A 24,602-nucleotide genomic window follows, 5' to 3' on the forward strand; every position below is an offset into this window, starting at 1 on the left:
TTATTTAAAATATTGGTATCCTGCTTTACCAGAGGAGGAAAACCTCAAGGTGAACTACAATATAAAAATTCTTTAAAAGGGCTTCCAGGCATTTTGGGGGGCAACTGTTGTTGCACTTAACGGCACCAAAATTGTACAAAACACAGTCCTCCCTCTAAAACATCAGTCCAGCAAGTTTTTCCTCGATTACACTACACACACACACACACACACACACACACAAAACAAGTGATCATGTTTTTAAATGTCCCTAGAAGATTCCATTATTCCAGTGAGAATATCATAGCCATCTGTTGTTCGGTTGCTGGATCAGACCATATCATTCAGTCTTTTGATGTTATGTGACAAATTTCTGTGTTTTAAAAACACAGATTGATCTTGATCAGCTTATTTGTAGAGCACTCCCCTTGCTATAATTGATGTCCAATTTTTGAAATCACTGTTCAACTGGAAAGTACACTGATATAAATGGATCAAGAACAGATTTTCCCCTGGCTTTAATATTACTATCATAAGATACAGGTAGTTGCCTAAATTTAATTGCCTCATTTAATACCAGTGTCAGGGGGCTTGTTATGCATTCCATTTTCCATTCTTAGTCCATCTGCAGCTGGTGCTTTGTTATTTGCCACCTCAGTCGGAATGAAAGGCAGACACAATATTTGGGTTATAAAATTGGGCCACCTTATTAACATTTCAACAGTTAAACATCAACTACAGCAAGGGCCTAACTAGCAGTACAGGTCGAGCCCTGGGGTCACTCCCTGGACCCCACCCCAACCTGTCTGGGTGAGTCACCTGCTGCCCCAGGTGCGAGCCATCCATCGAATGGCTGGGACCCAGCCTGGCCTGGCGGAGTGGTTCACCCCTGTAAAGCTCCCCCACCTGGCCGTACAGCAGCGGGGGGAGACTGGCTTGTCCAGGGGTTCCCTACCCACGGCGTCTGTCCTCGCAACTGGGCCGTACAGCAGCCAGCCACTCCTGACAGACCCCAATTCCCCACCAATGGGGAGGTGCCAAGGGTGCTCACCGGCCCTGGACCCCACCCCAACCTGTCTGGGTAAGTCACCTGCTGCCCCAGGTGCGAGCCATCCATCGAATGGCTGGGACCCAGCCTGGCCTGGCGGAATGGTTCACCCCTGTAAAGCTCCCCCACCTGGCCGTACAGCAGCGGGGGGAGACTGGCTTGTCCAGGGGTTCCCTACCCACGGCGTCTGTCCTCGCAACTGGGCCGTACAGCAGCCAGCCACTCCTGACAGACCCCAATTCCCCACCAATGGGGAGGTGCCAAGGGTGCTCACCGGCCCTGGACCCCACCCCAACCTGTCTGGGTAAGTCACCTGCTGCCCCAGGTGCGAGCCATCCATCGAATGGCTGGGACCCAGCCTGGCCTGGCGGAATGGTTCACCCCTGTAAAGCTCCCCCACCTGGCCGTACAGCAGCGGGGGGAGACTGGCTTGTCCAGGGGTTCCCTACCCACGGCGTCTGTCCTCGCAACTGGGCCGTACAGCAGCCAGCCACTCCTGACAGACCCCAATTCCCCACCAATGGGGAGGTGCCAAGGGTGCTCACCGGCCCGCTTAAACTTTTCCCCTAACTTAATTCCTGCCACCCAGGAATTATCTCAGACCCACCAGGCCAATTACCTACAACCCCTCACAGTGCAAGGTAGGCAAAAAAACTCCACTCCCAAGTGCCAATCAGGGAAATGGAGAGAAAAATTCCTACCTGGCCCCAAATGGCAACCAGCTAATCCTGCACTGCAATAGGGAGAGGTGGGTGGGCCGAGCACGAGGCACAACTGAGAAGCAGGGGGTGGAGAAGCCTGTTAAGGCTGCAGTCTCTGCCCCCCGCTGGAAAAAAACCCGGATGCCAGGAGCGCCTTTTGCCTTCCTCCATCCGAGGAGGCAAATGACGGCCACCAGCCTGAGTGGCTAAAGCCACTGCCTGGGATGGCTGGATTCTCTGGTGTTACAGTGATATTTCTACTTCATTAGCCATAATGGGTGCTCCTACATTATTTAAATCATCTTCAGAGATTCTTGTTATGGTCAGACATGCTAAAATTCATTAATTATATTAATGCATGCAAGATGCTGCTCAGATTTATATAATAGCTGAGTAAAATTCCCAAATTGATCTCCAATTTCTTCTGTTGTTGTGATTCTTATGATAGATTTGAAAAGTTGTTAATAACTTTTTCTTCAGCTCCTTTGCAATAATTCTCGATAAGATCTTAGATGGTTTACTGCCCATTTCAAAATACTTCTGATTTGTATAAGTTGGCCTCTTTTCTGTTTTATATGACATTTGAATTCCAATTAAGATTTTAAATAGTTCTTTCTAACCTCCTTTTATTTTTATCAATTTATGATATTTTCAGCTTCTTCAGTCATTTCTGAATTCAGCTGGATTCAGAAAAGGAAGCAGCACTAGAGATCTTATTGCAAATTTACAGTGGCTAATGGAGCACACAAGAGAAGAAGAAAATGAGCCTGTGTTTTATATCCAGAGGAATTAGCCGTGTTAGTCTGTAGTAGCAAAATCAAAAAGAGTCCAGTAGCACCTTTAAGACTAACCAATTTTATTGTAGCATAAGCTTTCGAGAATCAAGTTCTCTTCGTCAGATGCATGGTACAGAAACTGGTCAAATATAGAAGAGGAGGGGAGGAGAGAGAAGAGAGAAGATGCAGTTTAAAACCTTTGATTTATATACCGCCCTTCAGAACAACTTAATGCCCACTCAGAGCAGTTTACAAAGTATGCTATTTTTACCCCCACAACAATAATCACTATGTGAGGGGATATATAAAATATAAAAATTAAAACCATATCCAAGTGGCAATGCGTGATGTTGATACACCTCATCAAGAATTCATTAGGGAAGAGAGGGCAGGTTGCAGATGGCAAAACAGTATCAAGATCCCTAGCTGAATTTGCCTGGGGAAAATTGCTACTGGACCCCAAGAAGGAAAGCAGCATTACCCTGGGCATCTAAGAACGGGCCACGAGAACTAAGCACTGATGTAGCCCTTCCTGCCCTCCCTTTCATGATCTGCCTAGGTTCACAGAATCAACATTTCTGTCAGATGGCCATCTAGTCTCTGCTTTAAAACCTCCAAAGACAGGAGCCTGTTCCACTGTAACTGTCAGGAAGATCTTGCTAATGTTTAGCCGAAAGCTCTTTTGATTTAATTTCAACCTGTTGGTTCAAACATGTTCAAAATGAGAGCCAGTTTGGTGTAGTGGTTAGGAGTGGCAGAACTCTAATTTGGAGAAACAGGTTTGATTCTCCATTCCCCTGCTTGAAGCCAGTTGGGAGATTTTGGGTCAATCACAGTTCTCTAGAGCTCTCTCAGCTCCACCCACCTCACTAGGTGATTGCCGTGAGAATAATAACAACCCACTTAGTAAAATGCTCTGGGAGTGGCATAAAGTTATCCTGAAGGGCAGTATATAAATCGGAGTTATTATTATTGATATTATTATGAATAAAAATTATTTCCTAACATCCTTGCTTTGCCCTTTCAAAGATTTCCCCCCCTAACTATAAATGTGTTGACTCTGTATGACTACAATCCAAACTCTTTAGCTATGATGCTAGGAGACGAGTCTGTACTTTATCTGTGGAGTATATAACCTTCTTGTGGTGACATACTAGTGTCAGCGCCAGGTGGTTTCCTGCTACATAAAGGTAGTATAAAAACATTTTAAAACCCTCGTGTTGGGAAGACACCTTTGGTAGTGAACTCTGGCTTCTTTTTTAAAAAACAGAGAAGGGATTCTAGTGGAGGCAAAGGTGCATAAAACTTTCTGAGCTTGATTTAGAGAAGAGAGTCAGCCTCGACCAAGTCAACTTCTGAATATTTAATTCTAAGTAATTTAGCCACATGATGCTTAGGACGCTGTTCAGCTTCCAATTGGGAGTTTGGCAAATATGCCTGCATATAGTTAGACAAATCTTTCGTGGTTGGTATATTAATTGGAGGGAGTTATTCTTTGATGTACTTTCATAATTAAGAATATATTCACATGGCTCCTTAAAGGCATGCTCTAATGACTTCCCACGTTAATACTCTGGGAAATTGTTTGTGCCTGAGATGATAACTGTGTCTGACGACTATTTGCAGACAGTTTAGTGATCTCTGCAGTTAGCTGTTTCATTTTAGAGTCAATGATTTGGATGCCACTGAGAAGGCATTCTACCGTTCTCGCAATTAAGATTAATAAATTGCCCACTGCAGGCATTCCAGTTACCTCAGGAGATAATGCTGATTCAGGATGCCCCACCCTTGGCTCCAAAGTATCCTCAGTCAAGTAATCCTCCTCTTCCTCACAACCAAGCTCAAGTAGTGAAAAGCATTTTGAGGTCTTAACTCCATAAGTAGGAGCAAGATTCTTGCTCCCACTTCCACTTTTACTTGAGCTTAAAAAGTCTCTAATCTTGGATCATTTAAAGGCCGGTACTAAACAGTCTCCTCTGTATCTATTAATTGCTTCTTTGCAAGGTATTATGTTACAAGAAGTGCAAGAAAAGGCACTCAGTAAGAAGAAAGGGGGAAATGCTTTTCTTAATTAGCAGTGTTTCTCAGGGCCAAGCTACAAGGGCCAAGCTACACATGATGAATGACACTTGAACAGCAAGTGTATTTCTCCCTGTTCACTTGCCCTCCACTCAATCCACTTGCCGTTCAAGTGTCATTCGTCATGTGTAGCTTGGCCCAAGTGACAAATGACACTTGAACAGCAAGTGGATTGAGTGGAGTGCAAGTCAACAGGGAGAAATACACTTGCCGTTCAAGTGTCATTCGTCACTTGTAGCTTGGCCCTCAGTGTGCTTTTTATGATAGCAGACCAAGTAATTAAGTCTCCTGGTTCCGGAACAAACAATAAGGGAGGTAAACAATTTTGAGCCAGAAAACTAACAGCTCACATACAGAAGATAAACATTTCACTAACAGATCCCCTCTGGAGAAGACTAAAAAAATTAAGTAGAAATAAAGTTTAAAGGTACTGTCAGGTGGAGCTGTAGCACAAGCATCCTCCCTCCACCCCACCCACCCCACCCCGGGGTTTAAATCTCTGCGAATCTTACGCATTTCTGAGGGGAGGTCAGGAAATACAGATATTTTGCTTCCTTGGAAATCCAAGCCATTCTGCTGACGTGCTTCCGTTAAAATTTTCCTCCTGGTCCGGTAATCAGCAAACTCCACCGCTATATGTCTACTGGGAGAGGCTACCTCAGAAATACTTATTATTTTGCCAACTCGGTAGGCTCTCACAATTAAGGCATCACCCCCTCCTTCAATTTTAGTGAAGTAGCTAGCCAGGACACCATGAAAATGGGAAGTTCTGTTGCTGCTTCAGCATTTGGTAAGAACCATGAAATTTCAAATTTTTGTCTCTTAAACAAGAATCCAATATCATGATTTTTTCTCTAGATCAGCCATCTTGAGAAGTTATTCCAATCTTTTTTTCTAAGCCAGCAACTTTCTTTATAACTTCTAACACTTTTTGAGCATTTTGCTTATGCTGAGTCTCCAGTTCATGCATACAATGAGCTAAAAGGGTTATCATTCATATCCATCACATCTTGTTTTAATTCTTGACGCTGTTTCCCCAAGGCTTCTAGTAAAGATGTTGTCATTAGGAGAGGGCCTGCACTATTTATGTCTCCATGGCTTGATGGGGCTGTAGAGGTGCTGGCTGCTTCTGCCAAAGCAAAAAAAAATCCTCTAATGAAGAAAATCTCCCAACATTCTTTTGTTTCTGCTTAGCCTTGTAAGTGTTGTGTGGCATTTTCTAAGACTAATTTTTTCAAAAGAGTAACTTAAAGCTATTTGAAGAGCAAGAGACCTGGGAGCAGCAGATCATGGCTTCTTCTCAGTGAGCCATCAAAGCCACGCCTCCTGAATGTTGCCATTTTTGATGTCATGTTTATGTCCATTTACTCTATTATATCTTTGCTGGGGGGGGGTCTGTTGTTGGTGAGAACCTTTGATGGGAGGGGGCTGTCTGTAAGTATGGAAAGCTCTCTCATCAATCATTGTGGTGAAGCTCCTAATTTCTCCAGGTGGTATGTTTTTTTTAAAAAAAAATATTATTTTATTAGTGTAAAACTGAAAAAATATGTGTAAATTTGACTCAATGAGGCTTGGATTGAATGGAGACTATGAATGGTTATCTCATTATCATAAGGAACTGATTTCATCAACAGAAGCAAACTGATCTCATTATCAGAAGCAACTGATTTGCATCTACTCCCCCCTCCCCTAACCACCTATATATATCTGGCTAGTTTCTTCTTAACCTCCATGCATCTGATGAAGAGAATTGTGGTTCTTGAAAGCTTATGCTACAGTAAAGTTGGTTAGTCTTAACAGTGCTACTGAACTCTTTAGTATTTTGCTACTACTGACTAACACAGCTAACTCCTCTGGACCATATTGTGATACCCAGGGTTCATTTTGAGGGGGAACGTGCAGGAACATAGTTCCAGAAGTTCCCCAAAGAGGTCAGATGACAAGTGCCCCACCCACCTGACTCTTAGCCATTTTGGGCCCCTTTTCTGCCATTTTCAGCCCCTTTTTGCCATTTTGGACCCAATTTTGGCCCTGAATGGCCAGGATTGGGTCCAAAACAGCCAGGATAGGTGATATTAGGGTGTGTGGCATATGCAAATGAGTTATGCTAATAACACACTTCCGGCAATGTCAAGGGGCATGGCATATGCTAATGAGTTATGCTAATGAGTTCCTCCAACTTTTTCTACGGAATGACCCCTGGTGACAACAAGCAATGTTGCATTCAGCAGAAGTTGGCAATTCATATTTTGATCTCAACTGGAAAAATGACAAGAACTCATCTTCTTTACCTATCAATTAAATTAAAAATTCCCTTATCTGTCCAAACCTTCCTTAAGAAAGATTTCTTCCTGATTTTTAAATCTGGATTTGACTATAATGTTAGTTTAGTATGTGAGAACGGATCAAATTGATATTGCCATAATATTATGCGCCATACTTCTCTAGCTGCAGAGATAGTTGGAAGAACAAAATCCATTGTACCATAATTAGACCCTAATGCATTCCACTTAAAAAGTGATCCCCAAAAAAGAGGCCTCCAAGGGAGTCCAAAATAGATTCTCCAGTTGAGAGGAGTGATCCCAATAATTTGTACATGTCAGCAAGTATGCCTGATGATAAGCACTAAGTTCCAGAAAACCAAATCTTCCTTCAATGAAAAGTATCATGTTTCAACCAAGGGGAGAAGTGTGATGGATAGCATCACAACAAATCCCTGTCAATCAAAGGATAATGTAAATACTCAGTGGCATTAACCAATGGGAGGCTGTAGACCATCTGGGATAGGAAAAAGGGAGTGAAAATTGGTCACCTCAGACAGGGGTGGGAAAAGTGACACAGAAACAAGGAAAACTCCCAGGAGATGGGTAGTTAGGTTTTGCCAGATGAAGAAAAAGAACTTGAACATCTTAGTTTATGTACATAGGGCTCAAGAGCCAATTGAGAAGCAGCCCGGCAGTACTTTAAGGGGATAGTGGCCTGTGAGGAGATTCAGGAAAATTGAAATCCTTAGGTTTTGTGTGAAATGTCATGTAGTATCATTTTCTTTCTCTGACAGGAACAGCTTGTCATTTTGTTAAAGCTGTGGATGTGTGAAATGGTTAACCAGTCTTAAAGCAAAACTCATAATATCAGAGATCTAAAAGGAAAAACTGACAGACTTCAGTCAAATATATTGAATGGTGGACACTACTTGATATGTTTTGGAATGATAAATCCTTGTTGTCACAGACATGCCTTTTGGGATGTCTCATGAATTAGGGTGACTATGTTGTATAGCCACTCAGTTTAATAAGGTAGGCAGCCTTTTGCCCATCAGAAAACGGGGAGAACTCTTAATGAGAATTACATCTCTGTACAGAAACTAAAAGAGCGATCAAAGCAATGTGTCCTTTTTATAATATTTATAAAAATAAAAGAACAGAATACTACAGAACAGAACATAGCAGGATATGGAACAGCATACACAGGTACAATTAAGTCAGAGCAGTCTCTTTGCCATCATTTTCAGTATCTCTGCCTCTCACAACCCTTGTTCCTCCTTTTGTAACCAGGAATCAGTATATGTTCATAAAACATTCCATGATTTTCATCTTGCAATGGAACAGTAAGATATAGCAGAGCAAAACTGTCTCTCACCAACAGACATATTGATCTCAAAAGTTACACAGGTATTTGCTCTTCAGAAATGCAAACAAAATTCACTAGGCTGAATGTCAAAAGCTAGAGTTCATTCTGGAAATCTCCCAAAGCCTAGAAAGGCTAAGAAATCATGCTTGTAACAGTTCCTCTACTAGACAGACACATTGAAGCTAAGGAGAGGAAGATCTGGGTCCAGTAGCACATAGAACCAGAGGAGATAGATCCCTGTCCCCCAAATCCAAGCTGAACTCTCAGTCTCTCTCCCCAAAGGCTAGCAAGTGGCAAGCAAGACCTCTGTCCCACTCCACTGCTCGCTGAAAGTGAAACCCAGCCTGGGAGACCACGGCTATTTATAAGCACAGGTCCCATTGAGCAACGCAGGAGGTCTATGTTTGGCCATCAGAGCTGCCTATCAGAGTTTGCAGGGATGAGATTGGAGTGCCCATAGCTACAGGACACCCCCTTCCCCCTCCCTCCCCTGGGTGTCTTCTCCCAACTTGTAACCGCTTTGCAGCTCCATGGTTGGAAGGAAGACCTGCCGATCAAGGTAAGCTGGGCTTCCATTCGGGTTTCCAGGGTGACAGAAGGAGGGCAAACAGAGTTCAGGCATTCCCCCGGCTCCATTGCCAGGGGAATTGATTGCTGGCGCTGGATTGTCTGGCTTCCCGGACTGCGGCCGAACTCACTGAACCAGGCTTTTACTGACCGCTGGTTTGTTGTCCATGGCCGATAATGAACCACTGGATCGCGATCCTGCAATCGCCATTTTCGTGGGTTTTTGAAGTTCGTAATGTGGTTCGTGCCCATCTCTAATCAAGATCTTTCAAGCTACTTTTTATTAACTTATTCCATTCACTACTTTTCATAGTTTCTATCATATTATGAGTGGTGTCAGGACATGATAATTTATATTTCAAATATTTATCCCAATATCATCCTCCTGAGGAGTAATAAAAGTAAAGGTTGTCCCTGGTGCAAGCACTGAGTTGTTACTGACCCATGGGGGGATGTCACATCACAACGTTTTCTTGGCAGACTTTTTACAGGGTGGTTTGCTATTGCCTTCCCCAGTCATCTACACTTTTCCTCCAGGAAACTGGGTACTCATTTTACCGACCTCAGAAGGATGGAAGGCTGAGTCAACCTTGAGCCGGCTACCAGAACCTGGCTTCCACCACGATCAAACTCAAGTAGTGAGCAGAGCTTGGGCTGCAGTACTGCCACTTATCACTCTGTGCCATGGGGCTCTAGGAGTAATAGAATCTTAAAATAGCCTCCCCAGTACTCATGGCTGATCTTACAACAGAATTCAAATGTACATTCCAAGAAAGATTTGCTTGAAATATAACTCCTAGATACTAAAAGTGCTCTACTTGCTCCATAGACTGCCCTGCTACTGTCCACTTATACTTCCTCATCTATCACTTTTTGTTAAAAGAAGAACCTTTGGCTTAGAAACATTAATATTTAGGCCCTCTTTAGAGCAACATTCTGAGAAAGAGCTTTCTTCAACTTGTCCCATAATCTCTGCCTAGGCACTGAGTCAAAGGTAGCTCTGAGGTCAATAAGGACACAGCCAGCACACCAACCTTTGAGCTGATATATTTATCTATGATAAACTGTAGAGTATGACAATGATGAACTGCACTACAGAATCCAGCTTGCTCTCATCCCAAGATAGCTTCATTCTGTATGTATGATAATCGTTTCTTGCAAAGCAGGGAAGCATATAACTTGCCTACCATTGACAACAGACTTATAAGGCAATAGTTATGTGGTGGATCTGTTGGATCACCGTTTTTATAAATAGGAATTATTGTATGAATTAAAGGTTGTATGAGTAAAAGGTCTTTATTAGATATCCCTAGAAGTGCACTGGTACATAGTAATTGCCTGGAATGCTGAAGAAAAGTCTTCCCCAAGAGGTTATACCCCTAGTCCCCTCCCTCCAGTCCAAACAAGTCAGTTGAAGTGATCGAAACTCTTGAAAAAGATGCAAAGCTGAATTTCTCAAGGTTGGTTCCCAGATGTTCCCAGCTATACTGATAAGACCTCTCAGCAAAGCATAGCCAAGATACAGTGAAGGAAGAAAGCTACACTACAGGAAGAACTCCCATCCCCCCAGTAGATATGCACTCACAGTTATGGCAGGTAGGCTGGCTTGCCTGTTTGACAGTTAAGGCACAGAAGGGTTGCCAGTCACCGGCTTATCTTGGAGATTATGCGTGGAGCAGGGTGTTCCGATCATAGGGGGGAGGGGTATTATGTAATGGGTTAGCTTCCAGTAAAGCAGGGCTCCTCAGGTATCCAATCCTATTGAGAAATAGGGTTAGCAGCAGCCAATCGTTCCTCCAGGATATGAGCCAATTGCTTCCTTGTAAACATGTTGCCTTTTGTTCAGTGCATGCAAATGAAGGATCTTAGTGCCTGTGTTCTTACTGGGGGGTTACTGAAAGGGGGCGTAGTTAGGAGTGTATATATTTAGCTCCTTCGGGAGCCACACAGTAGTATTTGCAATAGTTACTCACTACCTGGCTGAAATTAATTGAGGACAAGGCTCAGTACTTAATGCCTGTATGACTACATTCCAGACTCCTTAGCTATGATGCCAGGAGACAAGCCTGTACTTTATCTGTGGAGTATATAAAAGGAAGTAAGTGAAACACCGAAGCAATAGTGTCTCGGGATAATGTTGGGAATACAGGCAATTTTTATTGCTGCACTGATGTGCCTTCTGATTCTCCACTTTCTGAAACCGCTCTGGTCATCCACAATCTACCCTCCTGGACCTCTTCGGCTTCCTTTCATTGGAAGCATTTGGCGATTAGCATACAAGCGTTCTCAAGATCTTTTAATTAAGGTACGTCATTCTAAATAGTCATATTAAATCAACAAAATAAGACAAGGAAAGAACATTGTCATTTGCTTTCTTACTAGGGTGAAGCAGGTTGCTTGACATTCTTCGGTGGTCATCCATACAGTCATCCTCATAAGAGTTCTGTACCTGCACAGAGCTCACTTTGAGAACTTTTTATACCTCTCAAAAGGCAATAGATGCTCTAACCACTCTTCTCGAGATGTCTACAAACACTTCCCACTTGGTTGCTTCCTAGCCACTCTATGAATGCAGGGGACCGGAAGGGACAGGATTGCTACAGTTAATAAATGATGTGAGATGACAGAGTTTCTAGTCTCCCATGGGGGCCAGTTACAGTGAGATAAAATTTAATATAGGAATATACAGTATAATGCATAAGAAATGGATTACAGTATAATAATCCTGCTAATGTGAGAGTAATATAATTGCATGTGTATGTGCCGTCATGTCACAGTCAACCTGTGGCAATCCCAGCAAGGGGCTTTCAAATTAAAACATACTTACAACTAGGAAGTTGTGCTTCGGGTTCAGGATTCTGGTTAAATACCTGAATCAGGCCCAATTCAGAAAGATCAATATTTACAAATTGGCAGTAGCATTGCTGAGCCAATTCGGAAATACCAAAGCAAAAATTACTGAAGAGCTCTGGAATCCTTCAGTAAGCTTCAGATAGAGCAGCAGCACATTTCATGCTGTTTGCAAACTGCAAAAAAAAGTGCTTTTTGAGCTTCGTGCCTTTTTCTGTACCCGATGGGAGGGGGAGGAGGGGGTTGAGTCACTACTACACAGAAGAGGGAGGAGGGTGGGGGATCAGAGAAGGGAGGGTGGGGGAGTGTCCAATCCGTGCAGCAGCAGCCTCTCCTTCCAGCTAATGGGGATTCTCTGGAAGGAGAGTGCCTTTTTGAAATGCAGGGATTTAAATTGGAGGCTTGACTTTTAGCCAACTTCCATTTTGCCCTGGCCTCGAGAGACATTGAGACTGGTGCCTGCTTCCTGCTGGCTTGCCTCTGTCTCTGTAATGGTCTAGGCTATGACTTAGTTGGCCTGCCTCGGACATCTGGATTCTACTAGACTGGACTGCATGGATTCCCTCTGCTGCTGACTGCTGGACCTGCCGCGCTTCTTGACCTGCACCTGGAAACTAGCAGTAGAGTAACTAGACTCAGAGCCAAGCTACAAGTGACGTCTGACACAGGTTGGATACTTGTCAGCTTCCCTCAAGTTTTGATGGGAAATGTAGGCGTCCTGGTCTTGCAGCTGTAATGGAGAGCCAAGCTGTAAAACCAGGACGCCTACATTTCCCATCAAAACTTGAGGGAAGCTGACAAGTGTCCAACCTGTGTAAGACGTCACTTGTAGCTTGGCTCTCAGGGTTTTTTTTCTCTTCAGAGGGAAGGGAGTTGGTTGATTGGGGGGGGATTTAGTCTGTATTTTAATTTTTTTTTAAAAAAAAATGTTGCTTGTTTGTTTTTGCTGACTTGAGTGTGTGGTGTGGTGGTCTTCCTTGGCTTGAATGGCTGGGGTGTTTGATTAGGGTTTTTTGCTTGGCTTGAGTTTGTTAATTTTGTTTTAATTTAATATTAATTTAGTGTTAATTTTGTTTTCTTGTTAAAGATTTCAGCTGTGTGTGTGGGGGCTTATTTGTCTTGATTGGGGGGCTTTGCTTGACTGGAGGTGCTTTGCTTTGCTTGATTGGGGGGGGGGCTTTTCTTGAGTGGGGGTGCTTTGCTTTGTTTTGCTTTATATTGTTCTTGTTCCTTTTTATGTTCTTTTTTGCTAGTTCATTTGTGAGGGGGGCTGTTGTTGGCTAATTTTACACTTGGTGTTTACAGCTGGTGTTTAGAGTTGGTATTTGCAGTTGGTTTTCCAGTTTGGGGTTGTTGTTTTTTGGAGGGGTTGGGGGTGTTTGTAGGCTATATTACTGCTGTGGGAATCTGTTTTTCCCCACAGTAGAAACAAATGGGGTGGCTGGGGGCACCCCTTTGGGGGGGGCATAAAATGCCCCCCAGGGTCCAATCTCCCTGAAACTTGGACAGTCATGAGAGGTCTCCTGCAAATTGGGTGGATTTTGCTTGCAAAATGCCATCCCAGCCTCCTTTTGGGCTCCCCTAGAAGACCTCCTTGGTTAGTCCTTCTAGTTTTCCCTATAGAGAATAATGAAAATTGGAGGATATGGACACCTTATTTGGGAGGCAATAGACTGCCCCCCTAAAATACAATCTCCCTAAAACCTGGTGGGTCATGAGAGGATAGGTAGGAGTAGATCCCCTGAAAATCTGGTGCATTTTGCTTGCAAAATGCCATCCCCAGACACCTAGAAAGCCCACTTAGTTTTCCCTTACGGAATAATGAAGATTGGAGGTGAATAGGGGCACCTTCATTGGTGGGCCATGACATGGCCTTTCGAAGTCCAATATTTCTGAAACTTGGTTGGTCATGAGAGGAGAGTAAGTAGAAGGGCCCCAGCAATGTTGGTGTTGTTAGGAAATAAAATGGTCCCCAGGCCCCCAGATAGCTGGGAGCGGCATTTCCCATTGGAAACAATGGCGAAATCTTTCCTAATCATATCAAAGTAGTTTAAATACCTGAATCTTTTTCCTGCTTCGGTAAACCTAAAGTGGGAAAACCAAATCTTTTCTTGGTGCACACACCTACTTATAACCAAACATTTAAAATTCTGGGGTTACAAACATCTCTAAAATGTCTCAATTCACAATCATATCCAAAATTTACCATTCAGTTCTCTTAAACTCTTTCCTGGAAACCACACTTACTCTAATTTTCCTGACGGTGAAGACAAAAGTGCCATCTTATAGGAAAAAGAGGAATCCACATTGGATAGCATATAAATTAATTTATCAGGATCTGAAAATGTAGAGTAAATAGGCTTGTAGCCAGAAATTTGTTCCTGGGTTGCTTCTGAATATACAGAGCAGGCCAAAACATAATGGAGGTGGTCTTCTACTGAACTGCCACATAGAGAGATGCATTGTTCCTTCGATTTTTTGGTATTTTGTCCAGTTAATAACTCAGATGGCATTGTTTGAAAATGCAATGAAATAAATGCTGTTCTGAGATTATGTGCTGTTATGTCAATCAATCAAGGGGTCTAAGAGGGCCTATTTTAATGAATTAAGTTGTCCCCTTTGTATACCCACATCTGTAAGTCAGAACTATTCCCTGGAGGCTGAAGCAAATCATCTGGGATGGTGTAAAAGAAGATGATGCTATTTAAAAAAAACTAAGCTTTCTTTGACACTACTTTGCATTACTATACATGGAAAGAAATAGGCATGGCATTGGAGAAGAGATGGGCATGAACAGCAATACGAACTAAAAAAAGCCACAAACTGCCCGAACAGCTCTTCGCGAACAAACTCTAAACAAACAGGTGTTCATTGCAAGCCTCGTTCGTTGCTGTTCAGCAGGCCAGATAGTCTGGCTCCTGCAATTAATTCCCTCGGCAACTGGAGGCAAGGACTGCCTGAACTTATCTGAACTCCTGCAGTTGCAATTTGCTTGATAGGCAGGTCTTCCTTTCAAGTGTGGAGCTCCAAATTTGTTAAAAGCAGGCAAAGAGCAGGGGGGAGGGGGCTCCCAGCTCTGTTTTTGCAGACAGTGAGGGAGAGACAGTTGCTGTTGGCATTTTGATAGAGCATTGGAGCTTGAATTTTGATAGAGCATTGGAGCTTGAATTTTCTTTATGTATGGTGGGATTGATGGATATAGATTTGAAGAAAAGGGATTTTATATACTTTTTATATACTACTTCTGTGCCTTTTCATTATTTCATTCCGTGCACTTTTTCTATGATCAGGAGCCAATGTAGTATTTGTAATGCAACCTGTAAGAATATGACACTTGAAACAAGAAGATCTGAGAAAAACGTATGTTGAACCTCTGTAAGAACTGAGGACTATATATATATATATTGCTTGTAGAGCTGCACTTATAAGAATATTACACATATGTTACATTATTCTATAAGATTCCAATAGGAATCAGTATTAGAGAACCTTTTGTAGAAAACTGATTTGATGCAGCAAGCTGGTTTGGCCACCTGTGGCATTATCTTCCTTAAGGTTGCAGGAAAAACTGGTGGAAAGGGCAGAAATGGGGGAAACATCCCTTTCTGCCCACGGATTTCAGTTATCTGAAGGCACCAAGGCTGCCAGATTGATACTCCCTGGCACCATTGAAGGTGAAAGTGTTATGCCCAGAAGGAAGTAGGTAAAAGGGTGGAAGGTGTCTGTCCAAAATGAGGTCAAGATAAGAAGCTGCAAGAATTGGAATTCCCCCAAGTAGAGGGGCCGACCCAGAATTGCATCTTCAAATCAGAAGTGACCCTAGATACCTTACGAGCCAATAAGACAACAAATATTAGAATATTGTAATATTATTATAATTACCTGAAGGTATTAATTGCTTTGCACTTCTATTGTAATTTTGATGAGCTTTGCACACAAGGAGACTGTCTACTTCTGTGTAAAAGAAAGGGCTCATCCACCGGTTTAATTAAACCATCTGTTTTGCTTCAATTCAAAAAGGACTCCAGGATCTTTATTTTAAATTTTTATTGTGGTTGGTCAGAAAAGGGAGAACGAACCACAGAGGTGCAAAGTTTTGTGCATAACAGCTGGGGGCTCGCTCCTCGGCTGCACCCTCTACTCCAGAGGAGCCGTCTCTCACAAGGACTTCAACAGACCCCAAGAACGTGCACAGCAGCCCAGATTTTGGGTAAACAGGTGGAAGTTGGTGCCTAGCAGAGGGGCGTTGACTCGAGGAGACTAGGAAAACCGCAGCAAGAACCTGCTGGGGTCCTTGAGAAGGGAAGCAAAGGAGAAAGTGTGAGGGATCTACCTCTTCAAGTTCCAGGGCTGCTGCCAGGCTCTGGGCCAAGCTATTATTTATTACTGGTACCTTTCCTATTGCCTGCTCAGGTAAAGTTTCTGGGATTGGTGTGGTAGGGATCTACTCCTTCAGGTTTCAGGGCTGCTGCCAGGCTCTGCAGCCAAACTATTATTTATTATTGGTACATTTTCTGCTGCCTGCTCAGGTAGGGTTTCTGGAAGTGGTGTGGTAGGGATCTTGACGGCTGGAGGAGAGCCTGCCGGCCCCCATGAACAATGAACAACTAACATGTTCATGAACAGGTCATGTTGGTCAATGTTCGTTGTTTGTTGTTCGTGGATGGCAATGAACAACAAACACCATGTTCCAGTTTTTTTTTTCCTGTTCGTGCCCATGTCTACATTGGAGGAAAGCAATTTTCTCAGTTGCTGGCCATCGTTCCGTGACAGGCCACTGAACCCATGGAATTATTGTTGGAGGTAGGCATGGATCTGCTAGTGAACATTATGGATGTGAGACTGGGGTACTTCTGATCTCCCTTTGTTAACTGTGAGTAGAAGAGGGAGATGAAAGAAGAAAGAAATGGATGTGACATCAGCTTATATTGGGTGTGAGAAAGATAACCCACTGTTGTAATGAAGTGGTGGCACTTGAAAGCAGTCAAAATCGAAAAATGTTGTGGAATGTTTGGGAGAGAAGTTTCTATTTTCATGACTACCTACCAGCCTGGACCACTGGTTCTGTTCTGGAGAGTCACAACAAAGGCTCAAAAACAGGGAGAGAATGATGGTTGTTGTGGATTTTCCGGGCTGTACAGCCGTGGTCTTGGCATTGTAGTTCCTGACGTTTCGCCAGCAGCTGTGGCTGGCATCTTCAGAGGTGTAGCACCAAAAGACAGAGATGTCTCAGTGTCACAGTGTGGAGAAGATGTTGGCAGGTCATTTATATCTACTCAGGAAGGTGGGTTTGGGCTGAGTCATCCTGTAAGAGTTTCCCAGGGTGTGGCATGCTAATGGAGGGAGGCTTCACTGTATCCTGAGGAGGTTCTTTTGCATATGGATTGGTGCTTGATATGCTAATCTTCTCTGCAGGGCTATTATCAGGTATAGAGCGTTTTGTTAGCCTGGTGTTTTTCAGGACTGGAAACCATGCTCTATTCATTCTTAAAGTCTCTTCGTTCCTGTTGAAATTGTGCTTATGCTTATGAATTTCAATGGCTTCCCTGTGCAATCTGACAGAGTAGTTGGAAGTGTTGTCCAGTATTTTAGTATCCTGGAATAAGATACTGTGTCCTGTTTGAGTTAGGCTATGTTCAGCCACTGCTGATTTTTCCGGATGGCCAAGTCTGCAGTGTCTTTCATGTTCTTTTATTCTTGTCTGGATGCTATGCTGTGTGGTCCCGATGTAAACTTGTCCACAGCTATAGGGTATGCAGTATACTCCTGCAGAGGTGAGGGGGTCTCTACTGTCTTTTGCTGATCGTAACATCTGTTGTATTTTTCTGGTGGGTCTGAATACTGTTTCTAAGCTGTGCTTTTTCATAAGCTTTCCCATCTGATCAGTGATTCCCTTGATATATGGCAAAAACACTTTTCTTGTGGGAGACTGTTTTTCCTTAATTTCCTTTGGTGTGTGGGGTTCTGCAAGAGGCGATACCCTCCCCGATGTTATTTAACATCTCCATGTGCCCCCTTGCCCAGTTGGTGTGGAGGTTTGGGCTGGGCTGGGCTGTCATCAATACGCGGATGACACCCAGGTTTTTCTGTTGATGGCCGGCCGGCTGGCCAGACACGGCCCCTGACAATCTTGCCAGAGCTCTGGAGGCTGTGATGGCGTGGTTGAAACAGAGCAGGCTGAAACTGATCCCAGTGAAGACGGCGGTCCTGCAGCTGGGATGGGGGCTGCCAGATGTTGGGATCCAGCTCCCTGCCCTGGATGGGACACCACTGGCAAATTTGCCAGTGGTGAAGAGTCTGGGCGTGTTCCTAGATGCCTCCCTGTCGATGGAGGCCCAGGTCATGGCAGTTGCCAAGTCTGCATTTTTCCATCTTCACCAGATCAGGAAACTTGCCCCCTACCTGACGCCCCAGGACCTGGCTACAGCGACCCATGCAACAGTCATCTCCAGGCTAGATTACTGTAACTCACTCTACGCTGGGCTACCCCTGGGCCTAATCCAGAAACTACAACTGATCCAGAATGCGGCAGCGTGGGTCCTGACTGGTATGTACTACCAGTCACATATCACACCTGTCCTGTGCCAGCTGCCCTGGCTTCAGGTTGAATTCTGAATCAGGTTCAAGATGTTGGTTCTTACCTTTAAAGCCCTGAGTGGGTTGGGACCGGCATATCTTCGGGACCGCCTCTCCCTGTATGTTCCCCGGAGACTGCTTCGATCAGCGGATAAATGTTTATTGGTGGTCTCCAGCCCTAAGGAAGCCCACCTCACTTCAACCAGGGCCAAGGCCTTTTCAGTCCTGGCCCCAGCCTGGTGGAACGCTCTGTCAATGGAGACCCAGGCCCAGTGGGACATATTATCGTTCTGCTGGGCCAGTAAGACAGAGCTGTTCCACCAGGTGTTTGGTGGTTGAAGGGGGCGGTACCATGTCAGCCTCCCACCTTTGGGGTGGGCGTGGGGGGTTCTCCCCACCATTGCACCTTAATGTATGTTGTTAATTCATTTCATTATTGTTTATTGTATGTTGATTTTAGAATTGTTGTTTTCTTGATTTATTTATTTTAACTTGTTCACTGCCCAGAGCCCCTGAGGATGAGCGGTTTATAAATTGAAATATAATAATAATAATAATTTAGATTCCACACTTCAGGATAACTTAATGCCCACTCAGAGTGGTTTACAAAGTATGCCATTATTATCCCCACAACAAAACACCCTGTGAGGTGAGTGGGGCTGAGAGAGCTCCAGAGAACTATGACTAGCCCAAGATCACCCAGCTGGCTTCAAGTAGAGGAGTGGGGAATCAAACCTGGCTCTCCAGATTAGAGTCCTGCACTCTTAACCATTACACCAAACTGTAGGTCTAGGGTCGAAGGAGAGCCCTTTATGGAGCATAGTCCTTACAACCTACCAACTAGTTTATCAAAGATTGTTTCCCCCCGCCCCTTGCCTTTTTACTGATTGAAGAGGGACCATAGAGTGTGGAATTGAACAGGCTTAAGTCCAGAGGGCAGTTTACCTCAGAAGCCTCCTTTAACCTGGCTCCCTTTCCCCTTTCCATTATGGGATGCCACAAGATGTAATGGAATACGAAGATAAATCAAAGAGAAATTCTTCTTTTGAAAGAGAATAAGAGGGAGGCTATTATGCTCTATTCCCCAGGGAGATTCACTTGTCCCCTTTTGTTGCTGTTTTCTGCCAGTGGGTGGATACCATTTTTTCACCATTGAGCATTCTCTTGGTGATAACTCATCCTTCCCTCATGTTTTAACTGTTGATTTTATCTTTTGTGTTGATTCTAAGTTCTGGTTTTAAATTTTGTAATGGTGCATTTGTGTGCTGATTTTAATGGTCTTTTAAGATGAGATTTTAATTTAAATGTTTTAATTGGTTAACCGCATTGGTGGCCTTATTGGGACAGAAAGGTAGGGTAAAAATCTTCTTAGTAAATAATTATCTTTGAGAATTATACTGTTTCACATTGCCATATCTCTTGTGTATCATGAAACTAGCTTTCCTAAACCTCCTACTGCAATCACTGAGTGATGCCAGTAAGTCTAGGAAACAGAACTGAGATGTTGCACTAGTTTAACATATACAGGATTTAGTTTTGTGGAGCTCCTTCCCTACTACCTAGGGAAACTACTAGGATAGAACTCCTTTTTTATAAAATTTATCTTTTTCATTCAAGTCCACTAGCAGTTCTTGAGTGTATTAGAAGGAAGCTGCCGACTCACCGGCAAGCTGGGTTGGCACCTGGGGCAGAATGGAGAGGAGGCAGGATGAAGAGTGGAGGCGGAGCGTCCATCCAACGCTGGTCCATCTGTGTGGTCAGCGCAATTGCTACTCGAGCATCTGCAGGAGCAGCTTGTCACCCTCCCACCCTCCTCAATTTTAGAGCTATTGAGGGGGCTCTGCCACAACTTTATGGGTTGGCGGTTTTTGAGGCATTGGGCTGGATCCCAACAGGGTGAGTGGGCCTGCGGGACTGCTCACCTCGACGGATCTGGAAGCAAGGTTTGCCAGGCAGAGCCGGCGACAGAACAACATGTGCTGAGGTGCCAGCAGCAGGCTGGCGGGTGATGCATCGGTCGGGAGCTAGGCCTATGATGCCAATGGGGATCCTGCCCAGATGCCAGGCCAATGCTCCATACAGCTGTAATCAATAAAGTTGTGGCAATTTCTAACCCATACAAGTGTCTGGTGTGATTACTTAGCTGCAACGCAGTCTGACATAGCACCAGGGTGGCAATATGTGATAAACAGCAGATATTCTGAAATACTGAGCCCTTAATGGAATGCTTGTTATTATTGGATGTAGTAGTACTTAGGGGTATGCGTTCATGCATACCTAAGCCAAAAATCTTTCCTTTTGGTCACCTTGGGTTGAACAATCCCAAAATTCCAGGAGTAACAGAAATTAATCTCCCAGAATGTCAAGAGTGTTTCAGTTTTGAGGCTGGGAGGTAGAAGGGCTTTCCCAGCAAGTCTTGCTCCTGAGGTCAAGAGAAGGAAGAGAAGATGGGCTGGGGAAAGGCAGGGATGTGAGAAGGAACCTGTGGAAGATAGGACAGAAAGGAGAGTTTCATGTGGCCAAAAACGGAAGAGGTAAATAAGAGAGAACTGCATGTATGTTATTGAAGCACGTACATTCTATTAATTCAGCTCATTTGTTTGAATGTAACTTTTCTCTTGCCTCTCTTGATGCAAATTGGCAGCTGGCAGAGCAATATGGAAATATTTACATTATATGGATGGGATCTACACCTCTTGTTGTACTGTCTGGATATGAAGCAGTGACAGAGGGGCTGATAAACCGTTCCGAAGACTTTGCTGAACGGCCCATGAGCCCTTGTCTTAAAGTTTTGACAAAAGAAAAGGGTAAGTTGTCAAGAAAAGTAAAAAAATTGCTCTTGCATTCTCTGCAGAAAAATAACATACAAAAGAAAGCAGTGGAAACCTCTCAATATTCCAGTCCCTTCGAAATTTCTCTGTTTTGTGAGATCCGGAAAACAGAATTGCCCTGTATTCATCAGCCTTGTTCTATGGTCTATAATAAATTCTATTGTATGATGACTCATACATGTTTATCCATTCATTAATTACCAGCATAGACCTATCTGCTCTAATAAAATGACAGCTTCACTATGTGCTGTTCTTTAATCCTGTGATTACACTTGTATGCATAAAGTTATAGATGTGAGTGCACTTCTGCATGTTTGCAGAACATTTGATTTAAATCGAATTGATTTAAATCATGATTTAAATCACTAGTCAGTAAGATTAGATTTAAATCATGGTTTTTTACATAAAGGCTCCTTCTTTTCTGCATAAAGACTCCTCACACTTAGCTTCTTGTGCAGATCTATTCTACTCCCAACAATCTTCTATTCATTGAATTTTTTGAAACTTAGCACTTAAGAGGCAAGGGGTTGGTTCAGTGTACAAAGATTTGCAATAAACAATGGGATTAGGTCTTTTTCTCAACTGTGTATGTTTATTTTATAACTTTTTGCTGTGAAGAAGAGACATGATCTGTGCAGACACAAATTCACAGTTTTGAGAACCGTAAAACCAAGCATATCTTCTAGATAGAAAAACTGACCAATAATCTTACAGAATTGTCGAAGGCTTTCACGGCCGGAGAACGATGGTTGTTGTGGATTTTCCGGGCTGTATTGCCGTGGTCTTGGCATTGTAGTTCCTGACGTTTCGCCAGCAGCTGTGGCTGGCATCTTCAGAGGTGTAGCACCAAAAGACAGAGATTGTTGTTGTGGGAAAACCCACAACAACAATCTTACAGAAACCTCTAGAAGAGCATGACGTTGTAAATGGATTAATGGAATTTGTTTACCAAAAAATTTAAATATTACATGAATATATAGCCTCCTGTTACATAATTAAAAACTAATCCTTATGATGATACCCTTTGGACTATAATGTATCTTAAATAGAAAATTTAGGTAGATTTTACCTCAAAAAGCATTATATTAAAAATCCAATTTAAATTTAAAAAAATCCATTATTTTTTTTTTTAAAAAAATCATTGATTTTTATCTACCCTGAGAAAAAGCAATGGAGAAAATATTACATTGAGTGAATGGTGGAAAGTTTATACTGTCCTGGGATTTTTGAATGCTGGAAGATGGGGCCTTGAAATGAATTAACATCATGCTTCTCTGAATCATACAATGCTAGCCAATATCAGTCACTTATCATTGTATCAGGCAGGGATTGATTCTGCATTGGGATTGTGGTTCTGTGGCTTTTAACTAATGGGTAGCCTTTCAACATGTAGGCATATGCATAATCATTAAGACTGCTATTTTCTAGGCAGATAACGCAAGATTCTTTACAGATTCTTTACAGCAATCGAGTACTAATTTCCCATTGCTTCTTCATAACCTCAGGTATTATATGTTCAAAAGGCAACACCTGGCAGCAGCAGAGGAAGTTTGGGCTAATCACTATGCGGAAACTGGGACTGGGGAACAAAGTCATGGAAAACCAAATACAAGAGGAGGCCGATCAGCTTGTTGAGAATTTTGCAGGTGCAAAAAGTATGTGGTATTAGGAAACTGAGTTGGTCTGTTTTCTGTGGCTTACCTGCTTGGCATTACTCTCTGGAACCTTGAATTAATTTGGCTGTGCATAGACATGGGCACGAATGGAAAAAAAACATGCCGACATTGTTCGTTGCCATCCACGAACAATGAACAACGAACATCGACAAACTTGACCTGTTAACAAACATGTTCATCGTTCGTGGGGGCCAGAACAGCCCCTGTGGGACTTACCAGGAGTGTGCACCCTGAAAATATTTGGGTTTCCTGCCCATTCTGAAATACCCAAAACCGAAGCAGCTTGGAGTATTTGAATCACTTCAGAATGCTCTGTAGATTGGGAGCATTCTGAGCATGCTGCTGCCCGGTGCGAGATGGGCAGGGAGCATGTCCCCATCCCTCTCACACGGGGAGAGCGGTCAGCGCCAGGCTGCTGCTGCCTGGTGTGACAGAAGTGGGGAGATTCTCCCCATCCCTCTCACACCGGGAGAGTCTTCCCAATGTCCAATACCCACCAAATTTGCAGGGGACATAGTCTTCACTGTCCTCTGAAGACCTCCCAAATTTCAGAGAGATTGCACCCCAGGAAAGGCATGATCCATGGGTCTCCTCCTTTCATGTCCTTTTCTGTTTACAGTGGCAAAAACTAGAGTGTCTGCTGGAAGCTAATTTGAGGGGTTACAAACTAACCTTCCCAGTGTCCAATACCCACCATATTTTCAGGGGACAGAGTCCTCACTGTCCTCTGAAGACTCCCCAAGTTTCAGAGAGATTGGACCCAGGTAAAGCCATGATCCATGGGTCCCTTCCTTTCCTGCCATTTTCTTTTCACAGTGGAAAAAACTGGACTGTCTGCTGGAAGCTACTTTGAGGGGTAACGTATAAGCCAGAAGGAAAGCCAGAAGAAGCAGGATGAGCCTAAAGCATCCCTGACAAATATTCATCCAGCCTCTTCTTGAAAACTGCCAGTGAAGGGGAGCTCACCACCACCTCCCTTCCACCTGATTCCACCTTTGAACTACCCTGACCATGAAAAAGTTTTTCCTAATGTCCAGCCTGTAATGTTATGTAATTACAGCCCATTGCTTTGAGTCCTATCGTCTGCTGCCAACTGGAACAGCTTCTTGCCCTCCTCCAAATGACAGCCTTTTAAATATTTAAAGAGAGTGATCATATCCCCCCTCAATCACCTCTTCTCCAAACTAAACATTCCCAAGGCCCTCAGCCTTTCCTCGTAGGACTCAGTCTCCAGACCCCTGATCATCCTCATTGCTCTCTTCTGCACCCTTTCAATTTTGTCCATATCCTTTTTGAAGTGAGGCCTCCAGAACTGCACACAATACTCCAGGTGCATCCTGATCAAGGCAGTATAGAGAAGGACTATGACCTCTTGCGATATCAATGCAATGGCCCTTGTGATACAACCCAAGACAGAGTTTGCCTTTTTTGCCACCACATCACACTGACTGCTCATATTTAGTTTGCAGTCCACTCTTACCCCAAGATGTCTTTCGCATACATTACTACCCAGAAGCCCAGTAGCGTATCTTCCATCCTGTATTTGTGCTTCACATTTTTGTGGCCCAGAAGTAATAGCATCAGAAAGATGGAAGTGGACCTAAGGGTTGTCTAGTCCAGCCGTTATTATTTATTTATTATTTGATTTAATTTACAGTCCACTCTCCTTGTTAGCCCCTTCTCTGTATGTTTCAAACACAGAAACATTGCCTGTGTTACCTAGATGTGTCTCTTTGCAAATTGGGGGAATTAGCAAACAAGGAGAAGCTGCAAGTGGTTGGTAACAAGCAAGATTCTCCACCAATGTATACCACATCCCTTCCCCGAGGAAACTGACTAGACAAGTGTTTTCCAAAGCAGAAAATATTTTATTTAAAGGGAGAAATTCA

The 24,602-nt window shown here is 43.5% G+C and overlaps 1 protein-coding gene across 4 annotated transcripts in view; it reads left to right on the forward strand.

The window, feature by feature from the left end:
• The first annotated feature begins 10,741 nt into the window (after nt 1–10,741).
• LOC129332853 (cytochrome P450 2J5-like) overlaps nt 10,742–24,602 on the forward strand; it is a 43,386-nt gene continuing 29,525 nt past the window's right edge. The window contains exons 1-3 of one of the 4 annotated variants that reach the window (XM_054984147.1): nt 10,742–11,085; nt 20,851–21,013; nt 22,543–22,692. In XM_054984147.1, the coding sequence (XP_054840122.1) occupies nt 10,915–11,085; nt 20,851–21,013; nt 22,543–22,692 (484 nt within the window). In that variant the 5' untranslated portion in view covers nt 10,742–10,914. Of the gene's footprint in view, nt 11,086–11,994; nt 12,251–20,850; nt 21,014–22,542; nt 22,693–24,602 lie in introns of those variants that run through there. The other 3 variants (XM_054984148.1, XM_054984149.1, XM_054984150.1) reach the window with 3 other exon arrangements.

Source organism: Eublepharis macularius, chromosome 6 (assembly GCF_028583425.1).
Source record: "Eublepharis macularius isolate TG4126 chromosome 6, MPM_Emac_v1.0, whole genome shotgun sequence".
Classification (NCBI taxonomy): domain Eukaryota; kingdom Metazoa; phylum Chordata; class Lepidosauria; order Squamata; family Eublepharidae; genus Eublepharis; species Eublepharis macularius.